Here is a 25,575-nt window from a genome sequence, read left to right as displayed (position 1 = left end):
AGTTGAAATATAGTTGATATGCAATATTATATTAGTTTCCGGTGTACTGGGAACAAACCATCTTGATATCTGGGGAAGGGTATACTAGGCCGAAGGAATAGCAGGTACGAAGGCCCTGAGGTGGGAGCATCCTTGGCATGTTTGCGGAGCAGCAGAGAGCAAGATGGGGGCTGGGGAGAGGAGTGGTGGAAATGAGGCCAGAAAGGAAATGGGTTCAGATAAGTAAGGCCTGGGAGGCCCGGCAAGGACCTGGCTTTGACTCTGAGCGAGTTGCAGCCATTGCTGGCCTCAAGCAGAGGAAGGCCCCACTCTGACTTATGTTTTACGAGGACTTCTCCTTTAAGGAGGATTTGACCGCAGTCCTACTCATTCTAAAGTGTCTCACCTGAACATCCTTTCCTGCCTCCCAGAGACCCAGGTCCCTCCACTCCACTTCCAGGGCTGTTCAGAAGGAAACTGAGATGTGGAGAAGGAAGCACCCTGGCCGGGGGCACCCTGTGTTGCCCGTGCCCCAGCCCTGGTGCCAGGCATTGAGAACAGGCCAAGACCCCCGTCCCCACCCCCCCACCATTTCCTTTCGGAATGTTGATTCTGGTCCAAGAATTCCCAACACTCCCCAGAGTCCCACGACCCTCTCGGCCCTGCAAAGTGACGTCAGCTGCCGGGCATCTGGTAGTGATTACCCACCGGGGGAGGGGGCTGTGGTGGGCTCAGCCCATTCAGCCTCCTCAGACTCTGGGCGGCTGGTCCTCGTCTTCCAAAGGGGCCCAGCTGCTCCTGGCTCTCATTTCCTGTGGAGACTTTCTCACAGCCCTTGAGACCCCCAGACGCCTGAGGCTGTGGGAACTGCGCTGGCTCGGGAAGGATGGACGGTCCCCCCACCAACCCCAGCTGGAGCCACATCCCCTCAAACCCTTAGGGGACTCTGTTTACAGAATGCTGGACGTATGTGGCGTGAGAGCTGGGGAAGAAAGGGGTCGGCTACATCAGCGGCTCAGAGGCCCACTGACTGTCTTTACAACATTGAGAAACCCCCTTCCCTTCTCTGACCCTCAGTTTCCCCATCTGTAAATTGGGGACAATAACAGCACCTGCTTCACAGGGTCATCGTGAGGACTAGACAAAGTAAAGCATTTATCCTGGACCTGGCCCGAGGAAGTACCGGTACACAGGATGCTCAGGCGATCACCACACCCATTTATAGAAGAGGAAACTGAGGCCCAACAAGGGGGATTCGCCCAGGGTCACACAGCCTCCTCCCTCCCAGCTGAGGGCCCTCTCCAGAGCCCCCGAGGGTCTTTCCTCTGTCCATGCCCACTCCATTTCCTCTTCCTGATGTTGATTCTGGGCTCCTGGTCTGGTCAAAATATTCTTTTTCTTCACTTTCCCCTCCCCAGTGTCCCCCATCTCCATCCAGGAGCAGTCCCCATCATCTGGGGGAGCCTGCCTCGGGCAAGGAATAAAGCAGAGCCAACCCAGGGCAAGGAATAAAGCAGAGCCAACCCAGGTCTCGTCTGAGCAGCTCTGCGCCCTTCTGTAAAGTGGGGCTTCCACACAGGCATGCAGTCGTCTTCCCCATTTGCTCTTCTCCAGCAGCTGTTAAGTCTCAGCAGCTCTTGGGACTGACTCCTCAGCTCTGCCCTGGGATGAGCGGCCCCCGATCTGTCCTCTCCTCACAGAGCTGGGACCCTTTCTGAAGCTCTGCTGGGGAGCTCACCCCTGTCAAGAAGACTGAGGGCGCAGAATGGTGGAGAGGAGGAAGGACGTCTCCAGGACGTTGGTGGACCATCGTACAGGAAAGGGGGCAGGGCAGAGGCTAAAGGCAAGGGCCTTCCTGGCAGGGAATCCCAAAGGCCCCTTGGCTGGGTGTCCCCAGAGAGATGGGGCTTTCCACCCCAGCTCTCTCTGCTCAGGGCCTTTAAGGACTAAGGAGCATAGAGCAGGGTTGCCTCTCTGCCCCGGGTGAGTGAAAGTCGGAGTGAAGGAGGGAGAGTATCTTCAACCCCCCAGGAGGAGCAGGATGGGAGGTTTCATTTGGGGGGTGGTGGTGCTGGGGCGACGAGAGGAACCACAGGGGATAAGGAACCTCCCACCTTTCCTTCTCATAGGATCCTTGCAGCCCCTCTGGGAAGACAGTTAAAATATGCCCATTTCACAGATGAGGAAGTTGAAGCTCAGAGAGGGGAGGGCAGGGGGAAAGCTGGGAAGCATGAGGCAGACGTTGGGGAAATCTCCACTCAAGGCCATATGACCACACCCCAGGGAGCAAAGTGGGGGACAGACAGAGGGCAGGGAGGCTGCAGGGCTCTGCAGGGCAAGGCTGCCCATGGTGAGGGAGGGCCAAGGTGGAACAGGATGGCAGCCTCTCCTCCAGGGTCCCTGGGGGAGCCTCGCCCTTGCCTCCTGGCCAGGATGGAGACCCTGAAGGTAAAGCTCAGACCAAAACCTGCACTGGGGAAATAAAAGATAATGGACTCTAATGACTGGTCATTAATTCAATTAATTAAGCTAATATATGCAATGAGTGGTACTAGTTATAAGAACAAATCAGCTAATACAGGCAATTAAAGGGGTTGGTTATTTAAATAATTAATGCAGCTGATTAATGGAACTGATTTAGCTCAGTTGTCACTATTATTTATTAATTGATTTCGCCACTAATATTAGAGGGGAAGTGCCTTTTAAATCCATAAAATAAGAAATTAATTAATTGATTAATTAATTAATGGAGCTGAGTTTTACTTTTAAATTTTTTTTAAAATACGGTATTTCAGTTTCATTTTATTATTTTTATTTTTAAATATTTATTTATTTATTTATTTATTTATTTATTTATTTTTGGCTGCGTTGGGTCTTCGTTGCTGTGTGCGGGCTTTCTCTAGTTGCTGTGAGCAGGGGGTACTCTTCATCGCGCGGGCTTCTCATTGCAGTGGCTTCTCTATTGCGGAGCACGGGCTCTAGGCGCACAGGCTCAGTAGTTGTGCCTCGCGGGCTCAGTAGTTGTGGCTCGCGGGCTCTAGAGCGCAGGCTCAGCAGCTGTGGCGCACGGGCTTAGTTGCTCCGCAGCATGTGGGATCTTCCCGGACCAGGGCTCGAACCTGTGTCCCCTGCATTGGCAGGTGGATTCTTAACCACTGCGCCACCAGGGAAGTCCCCAGGACTTCAGCTCTTACTCTGAGTGAAACTAGGGGTCACTCCAGTGGGTTGGAGCAGAGGAAAGTCATAAGCTGACTTTCATTTTAACAGGATTGCTCTGGCTGCTGGGGTGAGAACAAGTCAGAGGGACACAGATGTAGGCTGGGAGGCAGTGATGAGGTGGTGGCCATAGTCTGGGCAAATGATGGCAGTGGATGGTGAGCCAACATGATCACCTTATGTCTTAGGAATCCTGGAGTGTTGTGGGGGCGCAGGGAGAGGTGATGGGGGCTGTTGGTGGCTCCAGGCCCTCAGCTTCCCGGGCCTGGGCCTCTGCCTGAGCACCCCCACTGGCTTTGGCCACCTCAGCCCACCTGCTCCCTGGGGCAGGCGCCCCCTCCCCAAGGCTCTACTCCTGCCCAGAGCGTGAGGGGAAGTGAACAGGAAACAGGAGGAAGTGCTAGGCGATCCCAGTGTCCTGGCCAAGCTGTTCCCAGCAGTGGGAGGATTTCCGGTCCTGAATGGCCGGAAACACTGGGATGGGACACCTCACCCAGGAAGAGCAGGGTGGTGAGAAGGGGAGGGGTCTGTACTCCGCCCCACTCCCAGCTCGACTGGACAGAGAGAACCCAGACACCTTTGGGAGCCTGCTGGGGCCAGGCTGCAGCTTGAGGGACTATGGTTAGAGATCAGGAAGGAAGGCTAGCACCAGGGACTCTGGAATGTCACAACAGGCAGGACTGTCAGACAGCTTCTCAAGGAGGAGCCCCCGGCCTCAGGAGCTGGGGGAAGCCCTGCATGGAATTCTGCCCTGGAAACGTATACTTCACCCACAGTTTTTGTTTTGTCTTGTTTTTAGCTCAGCTGTTTTTGTTTTAAACTTATTTTATTAGATTTATCACATTTAAATTTAAATTTGGTGCTTCTGTATTTGAGGAAGCAGTTCCCTGATGTTTGACTTTCCTCCCTATTTTGCAGATGGCAATACTGAGGCCTGTGCCAGCCAGAGAACCAGGGCCCAGCCTGACAGAATTAATAATAATAGTGATGAATACTGGTTGAGGGAATTAATAATAACAACAGTGATGAATACTGGTTGAGGGTTTACTGTTCATACATTCCTTAACCAATAAAGAGTTCTTGAGCTCCTACCATGTGCCAGGCACCGTGGTGGGGGCTCACCTGTGAGCGATACAAAGTCAGTGCCCCGGTGGAGGCGTCAGGTAACTGAGTCAACAAATAAATGTAAAGTGATTGTTTCAGGCAGAGATTGAGGAAAAGAAAGCAGGGTTGAGGACAGAGAGTGAGGGACAAGGGACTATTCTTGGCAGGGTGGTCAGGGAAGGCTTCTCTGGGTTGGGGACATTAAGCAGAGCTCTAAATAAAGTAGGGGGAGGGGCAAGCTGTGTGATGATGTGGGGTGGGGCGGAGAGCATTCCAGGCAAGGGAACAGCAAGTGCAAAGGCCCTGTGGCAAGAACGAGCTTGGCAAGGAGGCCGATGTGGCCGGGGCAGAATGAGGGACAGAATGAGGGAGGGAGGCATATTTTGGGGGTGGGAACTGATGAGGTGGGCAGTCAGATACCACCAGGGCGACGCAGGGTGTTGTAGGTTGGGGAACACATGAGCCTGTTTACACTTGTTTTTCTGGCATGAAAATGGCACCCTCTTTACTCTCACAAGGGAAGAAAAGTCTTGGTTTAGTTGATAAATTACATGGCCAGCCATTTGCAGACCATGGAGTGGGATTTAGATTTTGTTCTTTGAGAGATGGGAGGCTTGGGGATGGTTTGTGCACCGCGATCTGCTTAGCTTTTCACTTGAGCGCCGCCTGGGTGTCGGAGGGCTGTGAGGGCAGACACAGCGAGAAGGCTGCTGTGTGCTTCACAGAGGACACAGAGGGCGTCCCAGATGGGGCAGGGTTGACACACGGAGAGAAGTGGTCAGGATCTATTTTGGAAGTAGAGCCACAGGATTTCCTGATGGATTGGGCGTGGAGTGTGAGTGAGAGAGGAGGTGCAGAGGACCGCAGGGTTTTGGGCCAAACAAAGCAACAAGAAGGATGAAGCTGACATCAACTGAGATGGGAATCGGATGTGGGGAGCAGGGGCGTGGTGGGGGGGGCAGATCAGCAGTCCTGCTTTGGATACGAAAGTCAAAATGACTTCAGACATCTGAGAGGAGATGCTGAGGAGACAGTTGGGTTTCTGAGTCTGGTGTTGAAGGGGCAGGTCCAGGCTGCATCGGAGAAGGGAGGGCATTTAAAGCCGAGGACTGGGGGAAGTGGCTCACGGAAGCCCTCACAAGGAAGGGTGATATCTATTTGGCACCTGGGAAAAACAGCCACCCCCAGCCTCTGGCCTCTCCAGACCCCATCCTGACCACCTCTTAGGGGAGGGGATCAATTCCGCAGCCAAATATCACCAGCAATGGCGCCATGATGTGCCCCTGGGTGGGTCACTCTGCACTAGGGAATGAGGGTAGGGCGGGAGGAAAGGAGGCTGAGGCCCAGCCTGGGGCCGCCAACTGTGGAGTCAGGGAGGAGGTGGGGAGCGAACACCAGGAGAGTGCAGTATCCTGAAGCTGGTTGAAGATAGCAATTCAGGAGCAGGCCCCGTGTTAAGCATGTAACCTTCACCAGCTCCCAGAGTCCTCGAGACAACCCGATGAAACAGAGGCTATCATTACCCTGATTTACAGACAGGAAACAGGCTCAGAGAGGTGAAGGGACTTGCCCAGGGTCGCACAGCTGGAGAGTGGAGGAGTAGCCCAGCCAACAGATGCCAGCAAGTGCCGTCAGCTGCAGTGCCCCCTCCTGCCTGCAGGTGGGCAGAGACTGGCAGCTGGGGAGCCAGCCAGGGCTGGGAACACTCACTTTTCTTCTCTCCTTCCAGGGCCACTGGAGAGCTGGAGGCTGGCGGGGACTATGTGAAGGTAAGAGGGGCTGGGAGGGGACACTGGAGGGCCCAGAGTCTGTTCCAGGAAGGGCAGAGTCCTTTTCTGGCCTTGTTAGGAGCCAGATCTCACCGACTGTTCCCAGCAGGAGAAGGTCTAGGAGTCAGGGCAGCGTGTGGGGTCTGCTTTCAATCCCAGCATCTTCTTCCCATGCCTTCCATCATTCTTTCCTGGCCCCAGACTCAGGACTTCCCAATGTTTGTTACTACCAGACTCCATCCAGCTGCCAGCTGGACAGGACCCTAAGGGCGCCTCCATGCGAAGACCGGCTCTAATCCCACTTGGTCTCTGAGCGTGTGCTGGTGCCGGGAGGTGGCAGCAGGAAAGGATGACTCAGTTCCTCATCACAGATAATGGGCACAGTCACATCGATCATAAGCTTAATTTGTCCTGGGCACTGAGAATGTTGAAAATGCAGTTTTGAAATAATAACGATAACAACAATAACACGACAGAACATTTTGAGTGCCTATTGTGTGCAGAGCCCTGTGCTGGCTGCTAGCTCTGGGAGTCAGTTCTGAGCTCTTTACATGAATGAGGTCTGTGACTTCTTCCCTCATCACTGGGCAGTGAGGGCTTTCTTGTGCCCATTTACAGATGGGAAATTTGAGGCCCAGAGAAGTGCAGTGACTTGCCCACAACCACACAGCTACTGCAGGGCAGAACTGGGATTGCTGTCCAAGTTTATTTGATGCCAAGACCATGGACAGAGCCCTTGGCCTTCCACATCCCGGAGCACCCACCCTGAGCCAGGTCCCCTGCCGAGTATGGAGCACACAGCAGAGGGCAAGGAGCACCAGGCCCTGTGTTCCAAGGGCTCCTGGCCCATGTGGGGACCAGGGCAGAACCACACAATGGTTTGGGCTTGTGTTTTGTAATTTAGCTGACCCAAATTTTAGTCCCAGATCTGCCACTTATTTGCCACATGACTTTGGGTGTGTGTGTCACCTCTCTGAGCCTCAGTGTTCACCTGTATGAAATGGGGTAACAGTGGTGCTTCCAAACCAGGGTTGCTATGGGCTCAATGAGTCCATGCCCATGAAGGGGAGATCTGGGCCTGGAACAGAGCAGGCCGGGCTGGTTCCTGACCCCAGGGCATTCCATCACCCAAGATGCTGCCTGTCAAGCTCCTTGTAAGTGACTAGTAATGAGCTCTGTGGGAAGTGCTCACATTGCTGTCCCCCACCATCCCCAGAAGGCTCAGATAAGAAGCCATTGGAGCTCCAGAGGTAGGGGACGACTTTCAGCTCAGGAGCTGGGGATGGGGAGATCAAGGAAGGCTTTCTGGAGGAGGAGGCATTGAAGCCAAGCCATTGCAGTTGACCAGGAATATTCACCAACATCCTCTCTCCAAACAGAAAGCTGGAAAGGAGATAAAGATAAGCAGAGATGGGTGGTAGAGTGATCCAGGCAGAGTTAAGAGTGTGGGCGCGGTCAGAAAGCAAGCTTGAGTGAGCCCAGGAATTGCAGCCCAGGGCTGCAGCAAGTTGAGCAGGAGCTGCTCCTGGGATTTGGGCCCTGGCTCCTCATCCCGAGCCCTGACACCACAGGGGAACAGAGGCCTCAGGTAGAACCAGCACCAAAGCCAGTGGTGGACCACACAGGGGCATATTTCAGCACCCCGTAAGTCCCAGCTGCCTGGCAAGGTAATGAGAGCCCCATCACTGATGGTAGTGAGATCCCTGTGAGGATTAGCTTTGTATTTTTCCCTTAGTTTACTGGGCTGAAAAATGTAATTTAAAAATGCTATAAAAGAAATAATACCTGCTCACTGGAGCTGAGCTGAGACCTGCTATTCACTGCATGTATCATTGCCTCTGTGCTGACCTTGTGTCCAAGTCTTTGGTTGAAGAGATGGTATATGACTATTTAGTGTTCTCTTTCACACAACTTGGTTTTCAAATAAATATATTAAGATCTTCAGATGGAAAAACAAAAAACAAAAAACACACAAAAAAAACCCAATCCCTTGAAGGATGAACTCAAAAGAATGTTAGTTGTAGCGTCAAGCCTCAGAAGAGGTTGGAATCAATAGTCGGTTACCAAAAGTCCATTCCTGACCTTACGTACTCAGCTTCCAGACTCCAGGGTTTCTCAGACCGTGATGTGAGTACTTTGATCCTAAGGCAAGGATTCTAAAGTTCCAAGACCATAAAATTCCAAGCTCCATGATCAGAGCTTCAGATGTATTTACAGAAAATAATCAAATATCTGAGACCCAGAGAGGTGGACTCACCTGCCTAAGGTCACACAGCCTGTCAAAAGGATTTGAACTCCAGGCCTGACTGATGCAGAGTCAGTGATGACCCCCTTTGTGCTGAAGAGCCTATGATTCTAGGACCAAAAGTCCAGATTCTAAGACACTAAGCTTGAAAACAATAGCAGGCATTTATTGAGCACTTACTTTATGTCTGGCAACTTACATGCATCAGCTCAGCCAATGCTAACAAGAGTTCTGTGAGGTCAGCACAGGTATGTTTTCCAGATGAGTAAATCTGGGCTCCAGGAGAAGGGACTGGTTGGGTGGAGGTGGGGCATCGCTAGTTGAACCCAGGTTGATTCCCAAACTATTGAGCCTTACTGAGTCTCTGCCCTCCCCACCCCCCCAAGTCTGTCAGTGGAATATCCCGCAATTCCCAGCAGGGTCCCTGATTCCAAATCAGAGATGAGAAATCCTGGGCTCTGGGAGATTTCCTGAGGCCACAAAGGACTTGGTCAAACATATACAGGGATTTTTCCAGCTTTAGATATGATTTAATTCAAAGTCTCTGCCCGCTCCGGGTCAGTGAGGGGTGAGACCAGTGGGGGCGGCAGGACCCCCCCCCCTCCCTTGCCGGCCCAGGGGTCCCCACCCCATCCTTCTGCCCCCCGTGAAGCCCCCCTTGGCAGGTCCCCCGTTCAGCATCCCCGGACTACAGGCTGCCGGGGCGCGCGGGTATGGAGCTCTGGGGGCTAGGGGCGGGGAGCCGGGGGCGGGCGGAGGGAGGAACAATGGCCCCCTCCCCTCCCGGGGCCGGCTGGAGGGTGGGGTCTCCCCGCCCCGCCTCCCCGCTCCTCCCCCGACAAGGCGATGAGGTAATCGCGCCGCCGAGAGGCAAGCGCAGCCGGTGCCCAGCCCGGTCGGTCCCGCGCCCCTGCCCCGCCGGCAGCCGTTCCCCGCACCGTCCCGGCCCTGGCCGCCCGGCCCCACCATGACCGAGCGGTGCAGCCTGTGGAGCGCCCTGTCGGCCGCCGCCTGCTGCTTCTACCGCGGCTCCTTCGTGCAGGTGCAGGTGAGGGGGCGGCTCGGCCCCCGCCAGGCGCTCCGGGCTGGGACCCCTGGCCGCTCGCCCCCGGAGCCGGGGAGCCGCAGCCCGTGACGCCGCGCAGGGTCCGGCCAGGCAGGGGCTGCGGGCTGCAGGCTGAGGGCTGCGGGAGGGGGCGGGGTCGCCCCAACCTCACCTCTGGGCGCCCAGACGCTCCGCAGGGTGAGGGTCCAGCTGCCACTCCCGAAACTCGGGGCTGCGGAGGCTGCCGTTCCGGTCCTGCCTCCTCTGCAGGATGGAGCTGAGCTGGGGCGTTGGGTACCTGGAGATGGGGTCGCCGGCGTCCTGCCGGTCCTCCAGCGAGCACTCCGGCCCCTGCGGCTGACCCGGGCAGCCTGACTCCCCATTGTACCGGGGACGCTGGGCTGGGGTCCAAAGGCTGAGTGAGGGGTGAGAAGCTGAGGGGATGCTGCGGGTGCCGAGGCTGGGGCCAGAGCGCCTGCAACCCTCCTGCCCTCTAGGTGGGCTCGGGCGTGCTCCGGGCGCGGGTCTCCTAGCCCAGCTGGCCGGTCAGTGCGGGACGGCGCCGTGGCGGTGAAAGGGTTAAACGGAAGGGGGTGGAGGGGAGGACCCGGACCCCGCCTCTCTGCGGAGCATCATCTGGGGATGGCTTTGCTTAGGGTTGCGAGACTGAAGGGAGCTAGAGGGAGCTTGCTGGGCACCGGCTGGTGAGAAGGGGTTAAGACCCTGACCCGGGGTCTCCGCGCTTTTGCCTCCCGAGCCCCCTGGGGGACGCGGGGCGCATCACCTCTGCGCTTCCCCAGGCTCACACACGCTCCGAGCCCGCCTGAATGACTGCCCCGCCGGCGGCTGAGCGCAGCATCCCTGCACCCGCCAATCAGGCGCTCGCAGGCCGGGAGGCGGTGAGATCATCTCTGGCCAATAGCAGTGCACCGGGAGCAGGGATGCTGCATTCGCGCCCCAGCACCCACCCTCCTTGGGAGCTAGGGACCCCCGGGTCGAAGGTGAGGAAGCACAGGGACCCTAGGGTTCCCTAACCTCAGGTGTGTGGGAGGACCAAGTTTGTCCCTCCAGATTCTCCCTGACCACTGATTATGGTTGGAAAAGTGGAGCCCAATCTCCCACCCCCCATTTACAGATGAAGCTACCCAGGCCCAGAAAGGGAAAGTGATTGGCTCAAGGTCACACAGTGGCAGGCAGAGTCTTTTTTTTTTTTTTTTTTCTTTATTTTTTCTTTTTTTTAGAGACGGGGTCTCGCTATGTTGCCCAGGCTGGAGTGCAGTGGCTATTCACAGGCGCGATCCCACTACTGATCAGCACGGGAGTTTTGACCTGCTCCGTTTCCGACCTGGGCCGGTTCACCCCTTCCTTAGGCAACCTGGTGGTCCCCCGCTCCCGGGAGGTCACCATATTGATGCCGAACTTAGTGCGGACACCCGATCGGCATAGCGCACTACAGCCCAGAACTCCTGGGCTCAAGCGATTCTCCTGCCTCAGCCTCCCGAGTAGCTGGGACTACAGGCGCGCGCCACCGCGCCCGGCAACAGGCAGAGTCTTGAGGCCAGGTTCTTTACCACACAGCCCCCTCCCCTTCTTTGCCCCCTGTCCCTCTTGCTCCAGCTGTGGAACTGGGGCAACTTCTCAATTGCATGCTCTTTGTCAAGGAGAAGGAGCCTCCCCTGTGACTTCCACTCTTCCCTCTCCAGGGTGTGGTGTGGTATAGGAGAGGGGCCAGGACCCTGAAGAATAGGGAACCCCATGGAGGAGTGTAGGTATCTGAGTTAGCTAATCTCAGTTCACCCCGGACCTCCCTGCCTTTCTGGGGGATTGGTTTCTACCCTGGGCGGGGGATGTACAGTATCCCCATCCTCAGGCCCTGCCTTTCCCTGAGCACTCATCTCCATCACCCACTCCCACCGTCTGTCCCCAGAGCCCTACAGGTACCTCAAAGCCCAAATTTTTATGGGCCCATCCCCAAGCTGCTCCTGCCCCAGCCTTGCCCACCTTGCAGAGTGTCTCACTGTCCTCACAGGCTCTCTACCTGGAATCCTCTCTGACCCCTCCGCCCTCTTCCCCACACCTGATCAATGGTTGTGTAAACACCCTTCCCCCAATTCCCATCCCCACGCCCCACCCTTCCCTGCCATTGCCTGGAAAACACTAGGCCATCTCCACGCAGTGGATGGAACCTGCCCCAACACTTTAAAAACCTTCTGCAGCTCTGCTGTGGCCTCTGGGTAAACCCCAGCTCCCCAAGGCAGCCTCACAGCCCTGCCGTGCCTGCCCTTGTCACCCCCAGCCCTTTCGAAGCTTCTCCTCCCGCCCCCAGGGCCTTGGCTCTGCCTACAGGGCCCTGACTCTGCCACTGTCTTCCCAGAGCTCTTTCCTGCCCACCTGCCTGTCCCCACCCTGACGCTTTTGCTTGGCTCAATCAGGTCTCAGTGGAGACGTCACCTCTTCAGGGACTCCCTGACCAGATGAGGAGGGACATGCTCATCTGCTCCTGGAGCTCCCTGTGCGTCTCTGAACATCCAGAGACCCTGGGGTTGCTTGTCAGTATCTGTGTGGCTCCCCCAGGACAGAGGCCACCTGTCCTGATGACCTTGAGCTCAGCCCCTGGCACAGGACCTGTCCCAGGGTAGGGGTTCAGTGTTGAAAAAATGGAGTCAGAGACTCTAGATATCTCTGAAGCTGGGAACCAGGATGTCTTGGCAGCAGTGTAGACTGAGGTAAATCAAGGCAGTGGGAGCAGAGGGGTGGAGAATGGAGCAGCAGGGTTAGGCTCTGAGAACTGTGAAAGGTCAGAGGAGGCAGGGAGCAGACTGGAGGACGCTGGACCCTGGTGAGGAGCGGGTCCTGGGGAGAGATTGCCCTTTAGTGCCCCTCTTCATCTGTCCCGCTGCCTGGCCAGGTCTGGGCCATATCTATCTGTCCTGGACCAGCCATCATTGTGGCCTGGAACTGGGGAAAGGGAGAGGAAGCAATGTCACATGTTCTGGCAGTGACAAGGACATCTGTGGGCTAGTTGCAGCGCTCTGGAGTATTGTATCCTTTCATCCTTGCAATCCTGTGAAGCAGGTTCTGCAATTGTTCCCATTTTACAGAGGAAGAAACTGAGGCCCGGGGAACTCACACAAGACAGCCAGGATTGGGCTGGGCTTCATGGTGGGGGCACACCTGGCAGCAGGGGCTCCCCTTCCCCTGTTCTTAGGCCTGCAACCCCAGGCCACAGTAACCAGGAAACCAGGAATCTCCCCCTTGGGCAGGTGGAAGGGGGGATCCTGAGCATTATCTCCAGTGAGTGACCTCAGGCTTCCCTGCTGGGCTGCAGTTTCCCCATCTAGCAAGGATTGCTTGAGACAGCAAGGAAGAAAGGGCTTTGGGAACTGTAGAGGACATCACAGGTGTCTTTAGGCAGTGGGGTGCTCTGCTACCCTGTTTGTAGCTGCCTCCTCGACGCGTGTATAAGTCACTGTCCCAGAATGTATCCTCGTACATTCAGCCCTGTTTTTGTCTATGCTTTTGCCTGGGTACCTGCTGTGTTATATACTTGTAGAAATCCTCCCTCCCTCCACTTCAAGATCAGTTTGGTGTCTTTGGTGCAGAATGAGTGTTTGTGATTGCCATCTCCTCCAGGAAGTCTTCCTGGACCACTCCACCTGGCCTAGACTTCATCTCCTCCTTTTGAAAAGCTACTCGGCTCTTTGCCGCTGTCCAGTGTTGTGGTGCTGACCTCAAATGCTCATGTCGCTTTTTAAAAAAAATTTTTTTTTAAATATTTATTTATTTATTTGGCTGCGTCAGACCTTAGTTGCAGCACACAGGATTCTCTCTAGTTGTGGCATGCGGGCTCAGTAGTTGCAGTGCACAGGCTCTCTTGTTGTGGCACGCAAGCTCTAAAGCGCGCTCTTAGTTGCCCCGCGGCTTAGTTGCCCCGCGGCATGTGGGATCTTAGTTCCCTGACCAGGGATCGAACCTGCGTCCTCTGCATTGGAAGGCGGATTCTTAACCACTTGACCACCAGGGAAGTCCCTCAAATGCTGATGTCCCTTTTGCCTCCCCTCTTAGACTAGGAGCTTCCTTGAGGACAGGTTTATTTATTGACTTATCTACCCTGGCACATAGTTCAGAGCCTAGAACACAGTAGGCACTTTTTGGTGGATTTAATTGAGATTCCGTTACTCCTGCTGGGATAGGGACTCATGCGTGAGGATCTGTGCCTAAGTGTTCCCAGGGTCCCAGGATGGAATGAGTTCCCCTGGGGTGGGGGAGGTTGGGAGGGAAGGAGGAAGGGGCTTCAGTTTGGATGCCAACTTTTGCTGTCTCCTGCCCAGTTCTCCAAGGAGAAGTACATCCTGGACTCATCGCCTGAGAAATTGCACAAGGAGTTGGAGGAAGAGCTCAAACTCAGCAGCACAGATCTCCGCAGCCACGCCTGGTACCATGGCCGCATCCCCCGTGAGGTGAGCGGGCCCTGAGCGGGGACCTCAACTCTAGACCCACCGCCTTGGCCAGCCCCAGCCCAGAGAAGCTCTGACTATTGTTTGGTGGGTTCAATCAGAGTAGCCTGGGATGAGGTCTAGTTCTGCCATTTACTGACTGTGTGACCTTGAACAAGTCACTTCACCTCTCTGAGCCCCAGTTTCCTTATCTATAAGATGGAGGATAATAATAGTGCCTACCTTAAAGGTTGGTTGTGAGAATTAAATGAACTAATGCATGTGAAGTTCTTAACACGATGTCTGACATGCAGTGAACTCAATGAACATTGTCCTTTATGGTGGTGGTTGTTATTATTACTACGATTATTTTTACTGTTATTGTTATAGGTCTATACATCAGCCTCTTGTGTGTTTGGTCAGTGCGTATCAGTCCTTAGGCTACTCAATTCTGACAAAGTTAAATTCCTGGGCTGAGGCTAATAGTCACCTGTTCCCTTTTACATTCGTGCTGTAAATCTTTGTCAAGCATCAGCTCTGTCAGGTCCTGTGCTGGGCACCAAGGATGCAGAGATGAAATAGGTGGTGGCTTCCCTTGAGGGCTGGTATCCCAGGGTGGGGGTTGACAGGCAGGCAGACCGTCAGAGCCCAGTGGAAGAAGTGCAAGAATGGAGTACCCAGCAGGGAGTGTGGGCTGCCCCGAGGAAGGGGTGCTGAGGAGAGAGGCCATTGTGAGATGGATAGGAGTTCACCAGGTGGGCAGGATGGGAAGAATGTTCCAGGCAGAGAAAGTAGCTTGAGGTACAAAGGCCCAGAGATGTGCCAGAGCACTGGGTGTTTGGAGGAACGAGGATTGAGACTCCACTCTGCCCAACGTGAGACCTGAGAAGCAGTAGGTCTGAGACCTGAGTTTCAGATCATGGCGACCCCCATCCCAGGGTGTTATGTCCTCCCATGCCTGAGCCTCTGTTCCCCGGACCCAGGGCCTCTGGCTGAGTTGCACCCTCTGAATCTGGGTCAGAGGGTGCAACTCCCAAGCTTCAGATATCTCTGTTCACTGTGTCCCCCAGATCCGGGGTCTGGCCCTCTCTGCCCCTGCCCTGCTCCAGCCTGACCCTTGCCTCTCGCAGGTCTCCGAGACCCTGGTGCAGCGCAATGGTGACTTCCTCATCCGGGACTCGCTCACCAGCCTGGGCGACTATGTGCTCACCTGCCGCTGGCGCAACCAGGCCTTGCACTTCAAGATCAACAAGGTGGTGGTGAAGGCGGGTGAGAGCTACACCCACATCCAGTACCTGTTCGAGCAGGAGAGCTTCGACCACGTGCCGGCCCTTGTGCGGTATCACGTGGGCAGCCGCAAGGCTGTGTCAGAGCAGAGTGGCGCCATCATCTACTGCCCCGTCAACCGCACCTTCCCGCTGCGCTACCTGGAGGCCTGCTACGGCCTGGGCCAGGGCAGTGGCAAGGCTACCAGCCCCGCCAGCCCCTCAGGCCCCAAGGGCAGCCACATGAAGCGACGCAGCGTCACCATGACCGACGGGCTCACCGCCGACAAGGTCACCCGCAGTGATGGCTGCCCCACCAGGTGAGTGAGAACCTATGCTAGACCTCAGGCTCCCCATCTGTCAAATGGGGGTGTTGGTAATGAGAGTGCTGGTGAGAAAGGGGAGGCCCAGTCACACGGGTCTGAGGTGCTATGACTGCCCTGGAGCCTTGGTGTGCGGGGAAGAACAGGAGGAAGCTCAGGCTGTGCTGAGTGGAGGTCTGGAGCGCAGGTTGCCATCCCAGCTCTGCTACAGCTAGCTGTGCACCCTTGGCCCTGGCATTTCTCCTCTCTTGCCTCCACGTTCCTACCTATAAAAGGCCCTCACTCAGAAAGCCCTCTCTGGCCTAGGGGGAGCCCTGGGTGCTGTCCTGTCCCAGGCAGGGGCCTGGTCCTTGTTGCCAGCCCAACCCACCCCACCAAACTAGGCCAAGGTGGGCATCAGAGCAGAGGGCTTTGCAGGATGCAAGCCATTGCACAGGGAATGGAATGTTCTCAGCGACATTTTTGATGACACCCAGTTGTCTGGGGCTAGGTGACACCAGGCCCTGATCCCAGGAAAAGCCACAGCAGCCAATCATTCCTGAGGCCCTACTGTGTACCTGGCCCTCTCCTGGTGCTCTTGTGCCCAACTTCAGTGACTCCCACGTCCCCCTGGGAGGTGGCCTCTGTCCATGCCCCCACTTTGTAGATGAGGAAATAGGCTTGGAAAGGGGCAGCCGCTTGCTAGAGAGTGGTAGGACCCAGATTCTAACCCAGGTCCTCAACTCCGAAGTCTGTGCCCCTAATTTCTATGGCCTCCCTGGCTGTTTGCAGCAAGACCTGCCATCCTGTGCCACCAGCACTTGGATAGGTCCCATCTCCCTGGGCCTGGGCTGGGTGCTGTCAACCAAGGAATTGCTGGTTGGATACCCTGTGGGGAGTAGCCACTTGGCCTGTGGTTTGGAACCAGTGATCAAAACGGTGCTAGGATCCACAGGCCACGTGTGCCCAAGGCATCCTGGGTATAGTATGGGAGCAGTGAGGAGGGACCAGGCTGGTGGGCCTGGCTCCCTTGGCCTGCCCACCTTTCCTGCTAGCCCCTCTCCCGAGACTGTTCTGCAAGTTGGGGGCAAGGTTCCCAGGGAAGAGAACAGTTGTGCAGGTTGTGGACTGCACAAGCCTTTCCTCCTCTGGGCTTTCGTTTTTGTACCTGTCAGTTGGGAGGTTGGACTTGATAATCTCCAAGCCTTTTCTGCCTTTGAAGTTGAGCAGATCTTGGATGGAGGCAGAGGTGGGGGTCCTAATGCTAGCTGAGGACCCTGACCTCTGGGCTCTCTGCTCATGAAGGTGTCTGCTCCACAGCACATCACTGCCCCACCCCCGGGAACCCATCCGCAACTGTGCACTCAGCATGGACCAGATCCCAGACCTGCACTCTCCCGTGTCCCCCATCTCCGAGAGCCCCAGCTCCCCCGCCTATAGTACCGGTATGTCCAGCGGAGGGGGTAGGGGCAGGTGGGGGGATCTGGTGGGAGTAGCCTTGTGTGCACACGTGTGCGCTATCTTTGACGACTTCTGTTATAGTATGTGATCATGTGTGTTTCTACCTCTTTTCTGAGAGCAATGCTCTGCAAGAGTTGACACTAAAAACTTGCCAGCAGAACTATCGATGTTGACATGCAAAACATATCCATGGCTTGTTCGTTCTGCAACGACTCATTGAGTCCCTGTTGGGTACCAGGCACTGTGCATGTGGTTTCCAGTGCATTCTCCTGAATGTTACTGAATCCGGCTCCAATGCTGTGAAGTGCGTGTGGTCAGGAACACTCAGCCCCCATTGGTCAAGTGCCTCCCTGTGTGGTGCTCTGCCAGGCCCTGCATCGGCTGGGACTTAATGCATCCCGGATTCCAAATGGTGGGCTCAAACCGGACTCGTCATGCTTGCTTTAGTCTTTTAAATAGACTTTTTCAGAAAAGTTCTAGATTCACAGCAAAATTGAGCAGGAAGCACAGAGCGCTGTGCTTTTTTTAAATACAAAGAAAATTTCTACTGTAGAAACATGCCACTAGTTCATTTCTGGAAGAAAACAAGTGTTTTCAACAGGCCATACTGCATATTGTCCACCTGGCAGGAAAAGCTCGCAGGCAGAGGTGCATCCCGGGAGGAACCTTTGCTGGGAGACACTGTTGCCATGTTGCTGTCTATATGGGTAGTCGCAAATTCTTCTCTAAACACGGGCCTGCCAGCTTGTCATAACTGCCAATTTGCCTTCAAAACAATACCCTTGGGTGTAAATGTTAAAATGCCTTGCCACAAATTATTTATCGGACAATTTCTAAGCAACGCGGCTCAGGGAAGTACCCAGGAGTGAGGACTTAACACCTGGTTTTAAATCCCAGCTCTATGCCTTGCTGGCTGGGTGACCTCAGGCAGGTCAGCTGGCCTCTCTGAGCCTCAGTTTTCTCATCTGGAGAATGGGGATCATAAAAGTACTGACGCACAGGATGTTGAGAGGGTTAAACAGACTAATGTGCAGAGAGCTCAATAAACATCATCTCTAATTTTGGATGATGGTTACTGTTTTGACCGGTGTATCCCCAGCATGTCACCAGTTCCCAGGACACATGTACTCAATAAATCATTATTACTAATTCATTGAGAAATAATTCCACACGATGAACTCCAGCAAGTGCTTAGCTTCTCTGAATCACGGAAAGCTCCTTCAAGTAGCTCAGTCGTTCCCCAAGGCTACAGCAGCCTTAGGGTAGGAAAGTGAGACTCCTGGGGTCCAGGTAATTTCAGAGTACCACTGAGAGCTGGACAGTGTGCCAGAGTCTGCTGGGCTGGGCCTGGGTCCAGGGAGGTGGGACTATCACCCATGTAGGGTGGATGGAGCCTGTCCTTTGGGAAGGGGGTGGGGGAACCTCACTGCGTGGGGAGTCATGGAAACTAGTCCTCTCTCTTTATCTCCCTGCAGTGACCCGTGTCCACGCCGCCCCTGCAGCCCCCTCAGCCACAGCGCTGCCTGCCTCACCTGTCACCCGCCGCTCCAGTGAACCCCAGCTGTGTCCTGGAAGTGCCGGGGAGTCGGACAAGGGCCCTTACTCCAGCCCCTCCCACACCCGCTGCGAAGCCTCCCCATCACCGTCGCTCAGCAGCTACAGCGACCCGGACTCTGGCCATTACTGCCAGCTCCAGCCTCCTGTCCGTGGCAGCCGAGAGTGGGCAGCAGCTGAGGCCTCCAGCCGCCAGGCCAGGAGCTATGGGGAGAGGCTTAAGGAACTGTCAGAAAATGGGGCCCCCGAAGGAGACTGGGGTAGGACCTTCACAGTCCCCATCGTGGAAGCCACCTCTTCCTTCAACCCGGCTACTTTCCAGTCACCACTGATCCCCAAAGATAACCGGCCACTGGAGATGGGCCTCCTGCATAAGGTCAAGGAGCTGCTGGCAGAGGTCGATGCCCGGACGCTGGCCCAGCATGTCACCAAGGTTGACTGCCTGGTAGGTGCTGGGTGCGCACTGGGGCAGGAGCAGCACCTCCATCCTCTGGCTTGGGGACAGGGGTCAGGGTGGTGAGGAGCTGGCCCCAAATTCCCAAGTATAGCGAATGGGCCTGGATTCTGACTTCATGGCCGTCCTTCACTTGCTGTGTGACTCTGACTAATCACTTTACTTGGGCCCCAATTTTCTCCTTTAAAAAAAGCAAAACCCGAGATATTCTTGCTTCCTCCAGATGTCAGTTTGGCACTGGAACCGAGGAGTCCTGAAAGCCAGTGGCGTCTGGCTCCCTGGGACACTTTTTGAGCCTGGTGAAAGTCAGTCTGGCTGGTCCAGGGAATACAAAAGGCCCGACTTCCCATCCCCACCCCCCCTAGTGGACAAAACTCATTGCCTAGGTCCATAAATTGTTAATGGGCCTTTGCTTTGAATGAATCTTGACCATCTAAGGACCCTGACTTGCTCTCCGTCTCAGTTTCCCTCTCTGAAGTTTGTGGCGGGAGGGCACTGACTGCTTGGTTGCACTGGTCTCAGCTCAAGAAGCAAGAAAAGAAACAGTGCTGAGATGTAGCTCTGTGAAGAGCGCTACGCGTGAAGCGAGCAGCCCTGGGTTCTAGGCCCACTGTGTGACCTTGGACAAGCCCTTTCCCCACCGGAGCTCAGGTTTGCCTTCTGGAATAAGGGTGTCCTGGGCACCTCTGGCCCATGTCAGACACCTCTGGGCATTTTCCCATTTATCCCGCGTTTCACAGATGGGGAGAATGAGGCTCATTTTGCTCCATGTCGGAGGGTTAGCAGTAGAGCTGGAATTCAAACCCAGCCTCCCAGCCAGGCTGCCCTCCAAGATAAAGCTCCCTGCCTCCCAGATGGCTTGAGCTAGCCTTGACAGAAAATTAATCAGCCCTCTGGGCGTCCTTGTAGGTTGCTAGGATACTGGGCGTTACCAAGGAGATGCAGACCCTAATGGGAGTCCGCTGGGGCATGGAGCTGCTCACTCTCCCCCATGGCCGGCAGCTACGACTAGACCTGCTGGAAAGGTAAGGCGAGTACACAAGGGGACTCTCGGGGAACCCCCTGGGCTACCGCGCGGCCCTTCGCTGTGGCCGGCTGGCCAATCACAGTCTCTCACCCCGGCTCCCAGGGGTTCTGGCCACGCCCCCTATCCCATTGACCAATCGCTCCTTCTCCATATCCAGCTCCAAGTAATCTTGGTTTCCCAAAGACCGAGTCCTTTATCTCCGAATTCACATTTTGCATCCTCTTGACCGATCACAATCCGTGAGCCTTGGCCCTCTCATCAGCTCTGGCTTCTCTCCTTTTCTTTCTTAGAACAGCTCTACCAGATGATTTCCGATGATTTCCGCTGATCGGTCACAAGCCTCTCAGCCTGGCGTTCTAGGGCCTCTGGCCCCGCCCCCTGACTTATACTAACCAATCAGAAGCCCTTAACTTTGCTTTTCCTCACTCTGGCCGCGCCCCCTAATCTCATTGACCCTTTACAATCTCTCGCTTTTGGCTCTGCCCTCCGCCCCTCGGCTCTCAACCACAAGGACCCCCAACCTTAGGTCCCTGGCCCCGCCCCTCTGACCTGGCTGCTCCGACAGGTTCCACACCATGTCCATCATGCTGGCCGTGGACATCCTGGGCTGCACGGGCTCCGCTGAAGAGCGGGCAGCTCTTCTGCACAAGACCATCCAGCTGGCGGCCGAGCTTCGGGGGACCATGGGCAACATGTTCAGCTTCGCTGCAGTCATGGGCGCCCTGGATATGGCCCAGGTACTGAGGGGCCCACGTAGAGCTGGGCATAAACTAGTCTCTGTCCGGAGGAGCCCTGGGATGTGTTCCTTTGGGATAGCTGTATATTGAATCAGGAAGAACTTTGTGACCTTCTAGGCAGCATTGGTGACAGGGTAACTGGGAGAACTGAGTCCTTTAAGTGCTGACCTGCTCCCAGACAAAGTCTTCCCTTTTCCCTGCTCTCAGTTTCCCTACCTGTAAAATGAATGAGGAGCATTATATGAGTGTAAAGAATAAATATAAAATGGCACTCATTTAGCAATCACTGACTATATGCTAGGTGCTACATCGAGTACTTTAGAAGCACCGATTCCTAAAAAAAAATCTCATGAAGGGAGTGCCTTTATTGTTCTCATTTCACTTATGGAGAAACTGAGGCAGAGCAGTACTTGCCTAAAGTCACATTCAGAGGCTGAAAAAGTTGGGATTCAAACTAGGTCTGTCTAATTTCACAGCCCGGACCTCATCCACACTACACTTCCTCTCCTTTGCCTCGTCAACAGTGACAGCAGGGTCCCAGAGCAGTGGCTCAACTCCCAGCTCTGCCACTTATTTTTGGAATGACCTTGGGCAAGTCATTCCCCTCTCTGAGCCTTAGTTCCCTCATCTGTAAAATGGGTTGTTGGGAGGGCTTCATGGGAGACGTGTGAAAAGCAGTCAGCACTGTCCCAGATTCATGAATGGTGACTATACTAATAATTATTATCCCACATCTGGGTGTCCGCTTGGCAGAGTGGCCTGTGGCCCCAGCAGGCCCCTTCCCTGGCCAGTCACTCACAGTCTGGTCTCCCCAGATTGCCCGGCTGGAGCAGACATGGGTGACTCTGCGGCAGCGACACACGGAGGGAGCCATCCTCTACGAGAAGAAGCTCAAGCCATTTCTCAAGAGCCTCAATGAAGGCAAAGGTACCTCTCCCACCTTGCTATGTGACCTTGGACAGGTTCCAGCCCTCTCTGGGCCAGCAAAGACTCTCCCAGTGGGGAGGATGATGAGGGCTTGACCGAGCTTTGTGCAGGCTGTTCCCGCACTCACTTTCTGCATCTGGCAACCGTGTATGCCACGTCCAGGTCCAGCCTCAGCCCCTGAGCTTGGCCAAGGCTGCAGTGGGTTCAGCTGGAGGAATCCGAAGGGTTTGTCTCAGGAGTCAGAATCTCTGGGGGCTCTCTCTGGGACCTCAGGCAGGCCCCTTCCTATAAAACATCCGCGGTGGATGGCTGGGCCCTCGGGGACCTCTAAGCGCCGTGTGTCCCTCCCTGCAGAAGGCCCGCCGCTGAGCAACACCACATTTCCTCACGTGCTGCCGCTCATCACTCTGCTGGAGTGTGACTCCGCCCCGGCCGAGGGCCCCGAGCCCTGGGGCAGCACAGAGCACGGCGTGGAGGTGGTGCTGGCCCACCTGGAGGCCGCCCGCACTGTGGCACACCACGGCGGCCTGTATCACACCAATGCAGAGGTCAAGCTGCAGGGTGAGTCATGGGTCGCAACTGGGGGCGATCCCGCCACTGATCCTGCCAGCCTGGGCCTCCCTCCACATGACTTGCTCTCCCCTCTCCTCCAAACACCCCTTCGCGTTTCTCCATCCCTCTTTCCTGCATGTTTTCCTGACTTCTTTTTCTCACCCCTTTTCTTCACTTATTCAGCAGTTTGACAAGCAGTTGTTAGTGGCAGGCACCAGGTTGGGTGCGGGGGACAAAGAGATGATTCAAAGAGCACCATAGCTGTGTATCTTAGCTTCTCTGAGCCTCAGCTTTCTCATCTGTGAAGTGGGCATCCTAACAGGCCTACTTTACAAGGTTGTTTACAAAGCACTCGGCCTGGGGCCCTGGGGCTGAGGCAGACCTGCCCTGCCTTCAAGGAGCTCACAGTCTAGTCAAAAAGTAGAACTCCTGGGCTTCCCTGGTGGCGCAGTAGTTAAGAATCTGCCTGCCAATGCAGGGGACACGGGTTCGAGCCCTGGTCTGGGAAGATCCCACATGCCGCGGAGCGACTAGGCCCGTGAGCCACAATTACTGAGCCTGTGCGTCTGGAGCCTGTGCTCCGCAACAAGAGAGGCCGCGATAGTGAGAGGCCCACGCACTGCGATGAAGAGTGGCCCCCGCTTGCCACAACTAGAGAAAGCCCTCACACAGAAACGAAGACCCAACACAGCCATAAATAAATAAATAAATAAATAAATAAATAAATAAAAATTAAAAAAAAAAAAAGAATCCACCTGCCAATGCAGGGAACACGGGTTCGAGCCCTGGTCCAGGAAGATCCCACGTGCCGCGGAGCAGCTAAGCTCGCGAGCCACAACTACTGAAACCCGCACACCTAGAGCCCGTGCTCCACAACAAGAGAAGCCACCGCAATGAGAAGCCCGCACACCACAACGAAGAGTAGCCCCCGCTCACCGCAGCTAGAGAAAGCCCGCGCACAGCAACAAAGACCCAACACAGCCAAAAATAAATAAAATAAAATTAATTAAAAAAAAAGTAGAACTCCTCCTTGTGGAAGGAGCAGAGAGATAATGTCTTCAGATAATCCACCTTTTACTTCTCTAGGCAGTATTTAAGTCACAAAAGTTCTCTGTAGACCAATTGGAAATAACAGCTGAGCAAAACCAAGATAAAACAAATCACCAACAGTTACCTGGAGGTAAATGCTGTGAGCATCTGGCATATGTCTTTCCTGCCTTTCTTCTTCAGAGAGGACAAAAAGAAACTATTTTTTTACATTTACTTATAAAATGTATATACATTTCTTAGGAAAAATTTTGGAATTTACAGAAAAATACAAAAGAGAAAAGAAAAATCTCCCCCCCCAAATTAATTTTAATATTTTCTAGTCATTTTAAAATTATATGTTGCAAATAGTAGGACAAAGACTGGGTGCTAAACTGCTTGGTCATGTTCATCAGCGAACCTTGTGGGATCCCTGGTGGAGGTGGGGGGAGGTCCCTTGCTATGAGGCCCTGAGGCATGTGGTGGCTCCGAGCGGGAGTCCCAGCCTCTGCAGCTGGATGGTGGTTCCCTGACACCTGTGCCCCACCCTGCAGGGTTCCAGGCCCAGCCAGAGCTCCTCGAGGTGTTCAGCACCGAGTTCCAGATGCGCCTCCTCTGGGGCAGCCAGGGCGCCAGCAGCAGCCAGGCCCGGCGCTATGAGAAGTTCGACAAGGTCCTCACTGCCCTGTCCCACAAACTGGAGCCTGCCGTCCGCTCCAGCGAGCTGTGACCCCCATAGACCCTTCCCCTCTGCAGCTGCGGGCAGCAACAGGGACAGAAGGGCACAGACCTTTCCCCAGAGCACCCCAGGGACACTGTGATCAGCCCGAGAACGTTCTGGGTTCAACTCCAGGATCTCCCTTGCACCTCCAGGGTCCTACGTGGACTCTGGGCTCCATCCCACCTGCTACTCACTCACCAAGTTTTCCTTCAGGAAGAACTGGAACCCCTGTTTCTCCCTCCAGCTTCTGCCTCTCCCCTTCCTGCTGAGGTGCCCTGTATTTGAGCCACGGGAGGCTTCTCACACCTCCTCACTCTTCTCCAGGTACCTGCCCCCGCCCCCTCACTGACACCAAGGCCTCCCTCTGGCTGTAAATACATCTGTCTGTTCTGTAAATAGATGTACAGAAGCCGTGTTCTTTCTTTCATATAATAAACTTTTATGACTCTTTCTTCTGTCTCTCAGGGGGCTTTGGGGTAGAAGGAAGCGTCTTTTCTCAGGTGAAAGGTGGAAAAATTCATTCAACAAATACTTATTTAGCACTTGAAACATTCCAGATTGTACCAGGAGCCAGAGTTACAGCCAATTCTTAAAACCCAGTCCCTGTCCTGGGGGAGCTCACAGACCAGAGGGGAGATAAACAGCTAATTCCAACCAGTAGGAGAAATGCTGACCTGCCCTGCTCCTTCCGCATTCGCTGCTCCAGGAGCCACAGCAAAGCATCCCGCAAATGTACAACCCAGGATCCTAGATGTTTGGGTGGAAGGGCTTTATGAAATCTAAGATTCCAGCTCCCCTCAGGAAAACAGAACTGGAGGGAGAAGGGACTTGCCCTGGGTCACAGCAGCACAATCAGGAAGGCTGGAACCTGGGTGTCCTCACCTGGAGTTCTTTCCTTTTCTCAACAGTGGGAACTACTAATTTCTTTTCAAGTTTTGAAACGTGGCCCCAGAAGTCTTCGTGTGTGTGTGTGTGTGTGTGTGTGTGTCAGGTGGGTGAGGCAAGAAATCTTTGAGGAGGGCCGTGAAGGCAGTTGTCTTGATTTCATGGGTAGGGGAGGTAGGCAATGTGGATCAGCATGATTCCAGGCCAGGCTGGAGGCCTGGGGAGCCTGTTCACTGAATTTGAAACGTCTGGGGTCCTTTACCTTATGAATCCTTTGACCAAGAGAGGATGGATACCACAGTGCATTAGATCTTTGGCAGCAGCCAGACTTGGGTTCAGTTTACTAGCTGGGTGGCATTGGATAAGGGGCTTAACCTGTTGGGCCCTAAGTTCCTCCTCAATAAAATGGGGACAGTAACAGAACTGACCCCTTTGGGTTGCTGTTAAAGCACTTAATGCATAGTAGCTGCTAGGTAAGGGACTGCCATGTTTCATACATAATGGATTTTTTTTTTTTTTTTTTTTGGCCGCGCCATGCGGCATGCGGGATCCTACTTCTCCGACCGGGGATGGAACCCGCGCCCCCTGCAGTGGAAGCGCAGAGTATTAACCACTGGACCACCAGGGAAGTCCCATAATGTATTTTCAGTGATCATTTATTGATTACTTTGTGAAACAAAACACTTCACGTGCCTGTACCTCACTGAAATATCACCATTCCTCTATATGACAGGTACTGTTATCATAAGATATATAAGGCACCTAACGTTAACGGTACATAGTAGGTGCTCACCAAAAGCTATTAGCGCTCTTTTATCATATAAAAGAAAAAAAAAGAGCACAGAAAAGGTGTTTTGCAAGGTGTAAGGT

The 25,575-nt window shown here is 54.6% G+C and overlaps 1 protein-coding gene across 2 annotated transcripts in view; it reads left to right on the top strand.

Moving 5' to 3' along the window:
• Positions 1-24,271, top strand: part of SH2D3C (SH2 domain containing 3C) — a 31,061-nt gene extending 6,790 nt beyond the window's left edge. For both annotated transcript variants that reach the window (XM_059925687.1, XM_059925686.1), the window contains 10 exons: positions 6,029-6,068; positions 13,690-13,818; positions 14,925-15,379; positions 16,682-16,806; positions 18,298-18,821; positions 19,740-19,855; positions 20,423-20,594; positions 21,410-21,521; positions 21,876-22,082; positions 23,654-24,271. In XM_059925687.1, coding sequence (XP_059781670.1) covers positions 6,029-6,068; positions 13,690-13,818; positions 14,925-15,379; positions 16,682-16,806; positions 18,298-18,821; positions 19,740-19,855; positions 20,423-20,594; positions 21,410-21,521; positions 21,876-22,082; positions 23,654-23,829 — 2,056 coding nt within the window. In that variant the 3' untranslated portion in view covers positions 23,830-24,271. The remainder of the gene's footprint in view (positions 1-6,028; positions 6,069-13,689; positions 13,819-14,924; positions 15,380-16,681; positions 16,807-18,297; positions 18,822-19,739; positions 19,856-20,422; positions 20,595-21,409; positions 21,522-21,875; positions 22,083-23,653) is intronic.
• Positions 24,272-25,575: the final 1,304 nt, after the last annotated feature.

Source organism: Balaenoptera ricei, chromosome 6 (genome assembly GCF_028023285.1).
Source record: "Balaenoptera ricei isolate mBalRic1 chromosome 6, mBalRic1.hap2, whole genome shotgun sequence".
Classification (NCBI taxonomy): Eukaryota; Metazoa; Chordata; class Mammalia; order Artiodactyla; family Balaenopteridae; genus Balaenoptera; species Balaenoptera ricei.
The sequence above is the reverse complement of the archived record's forward strand: the minus strand, read 5'-3'. Positions and strand labels throughout refer to the sequence as shown.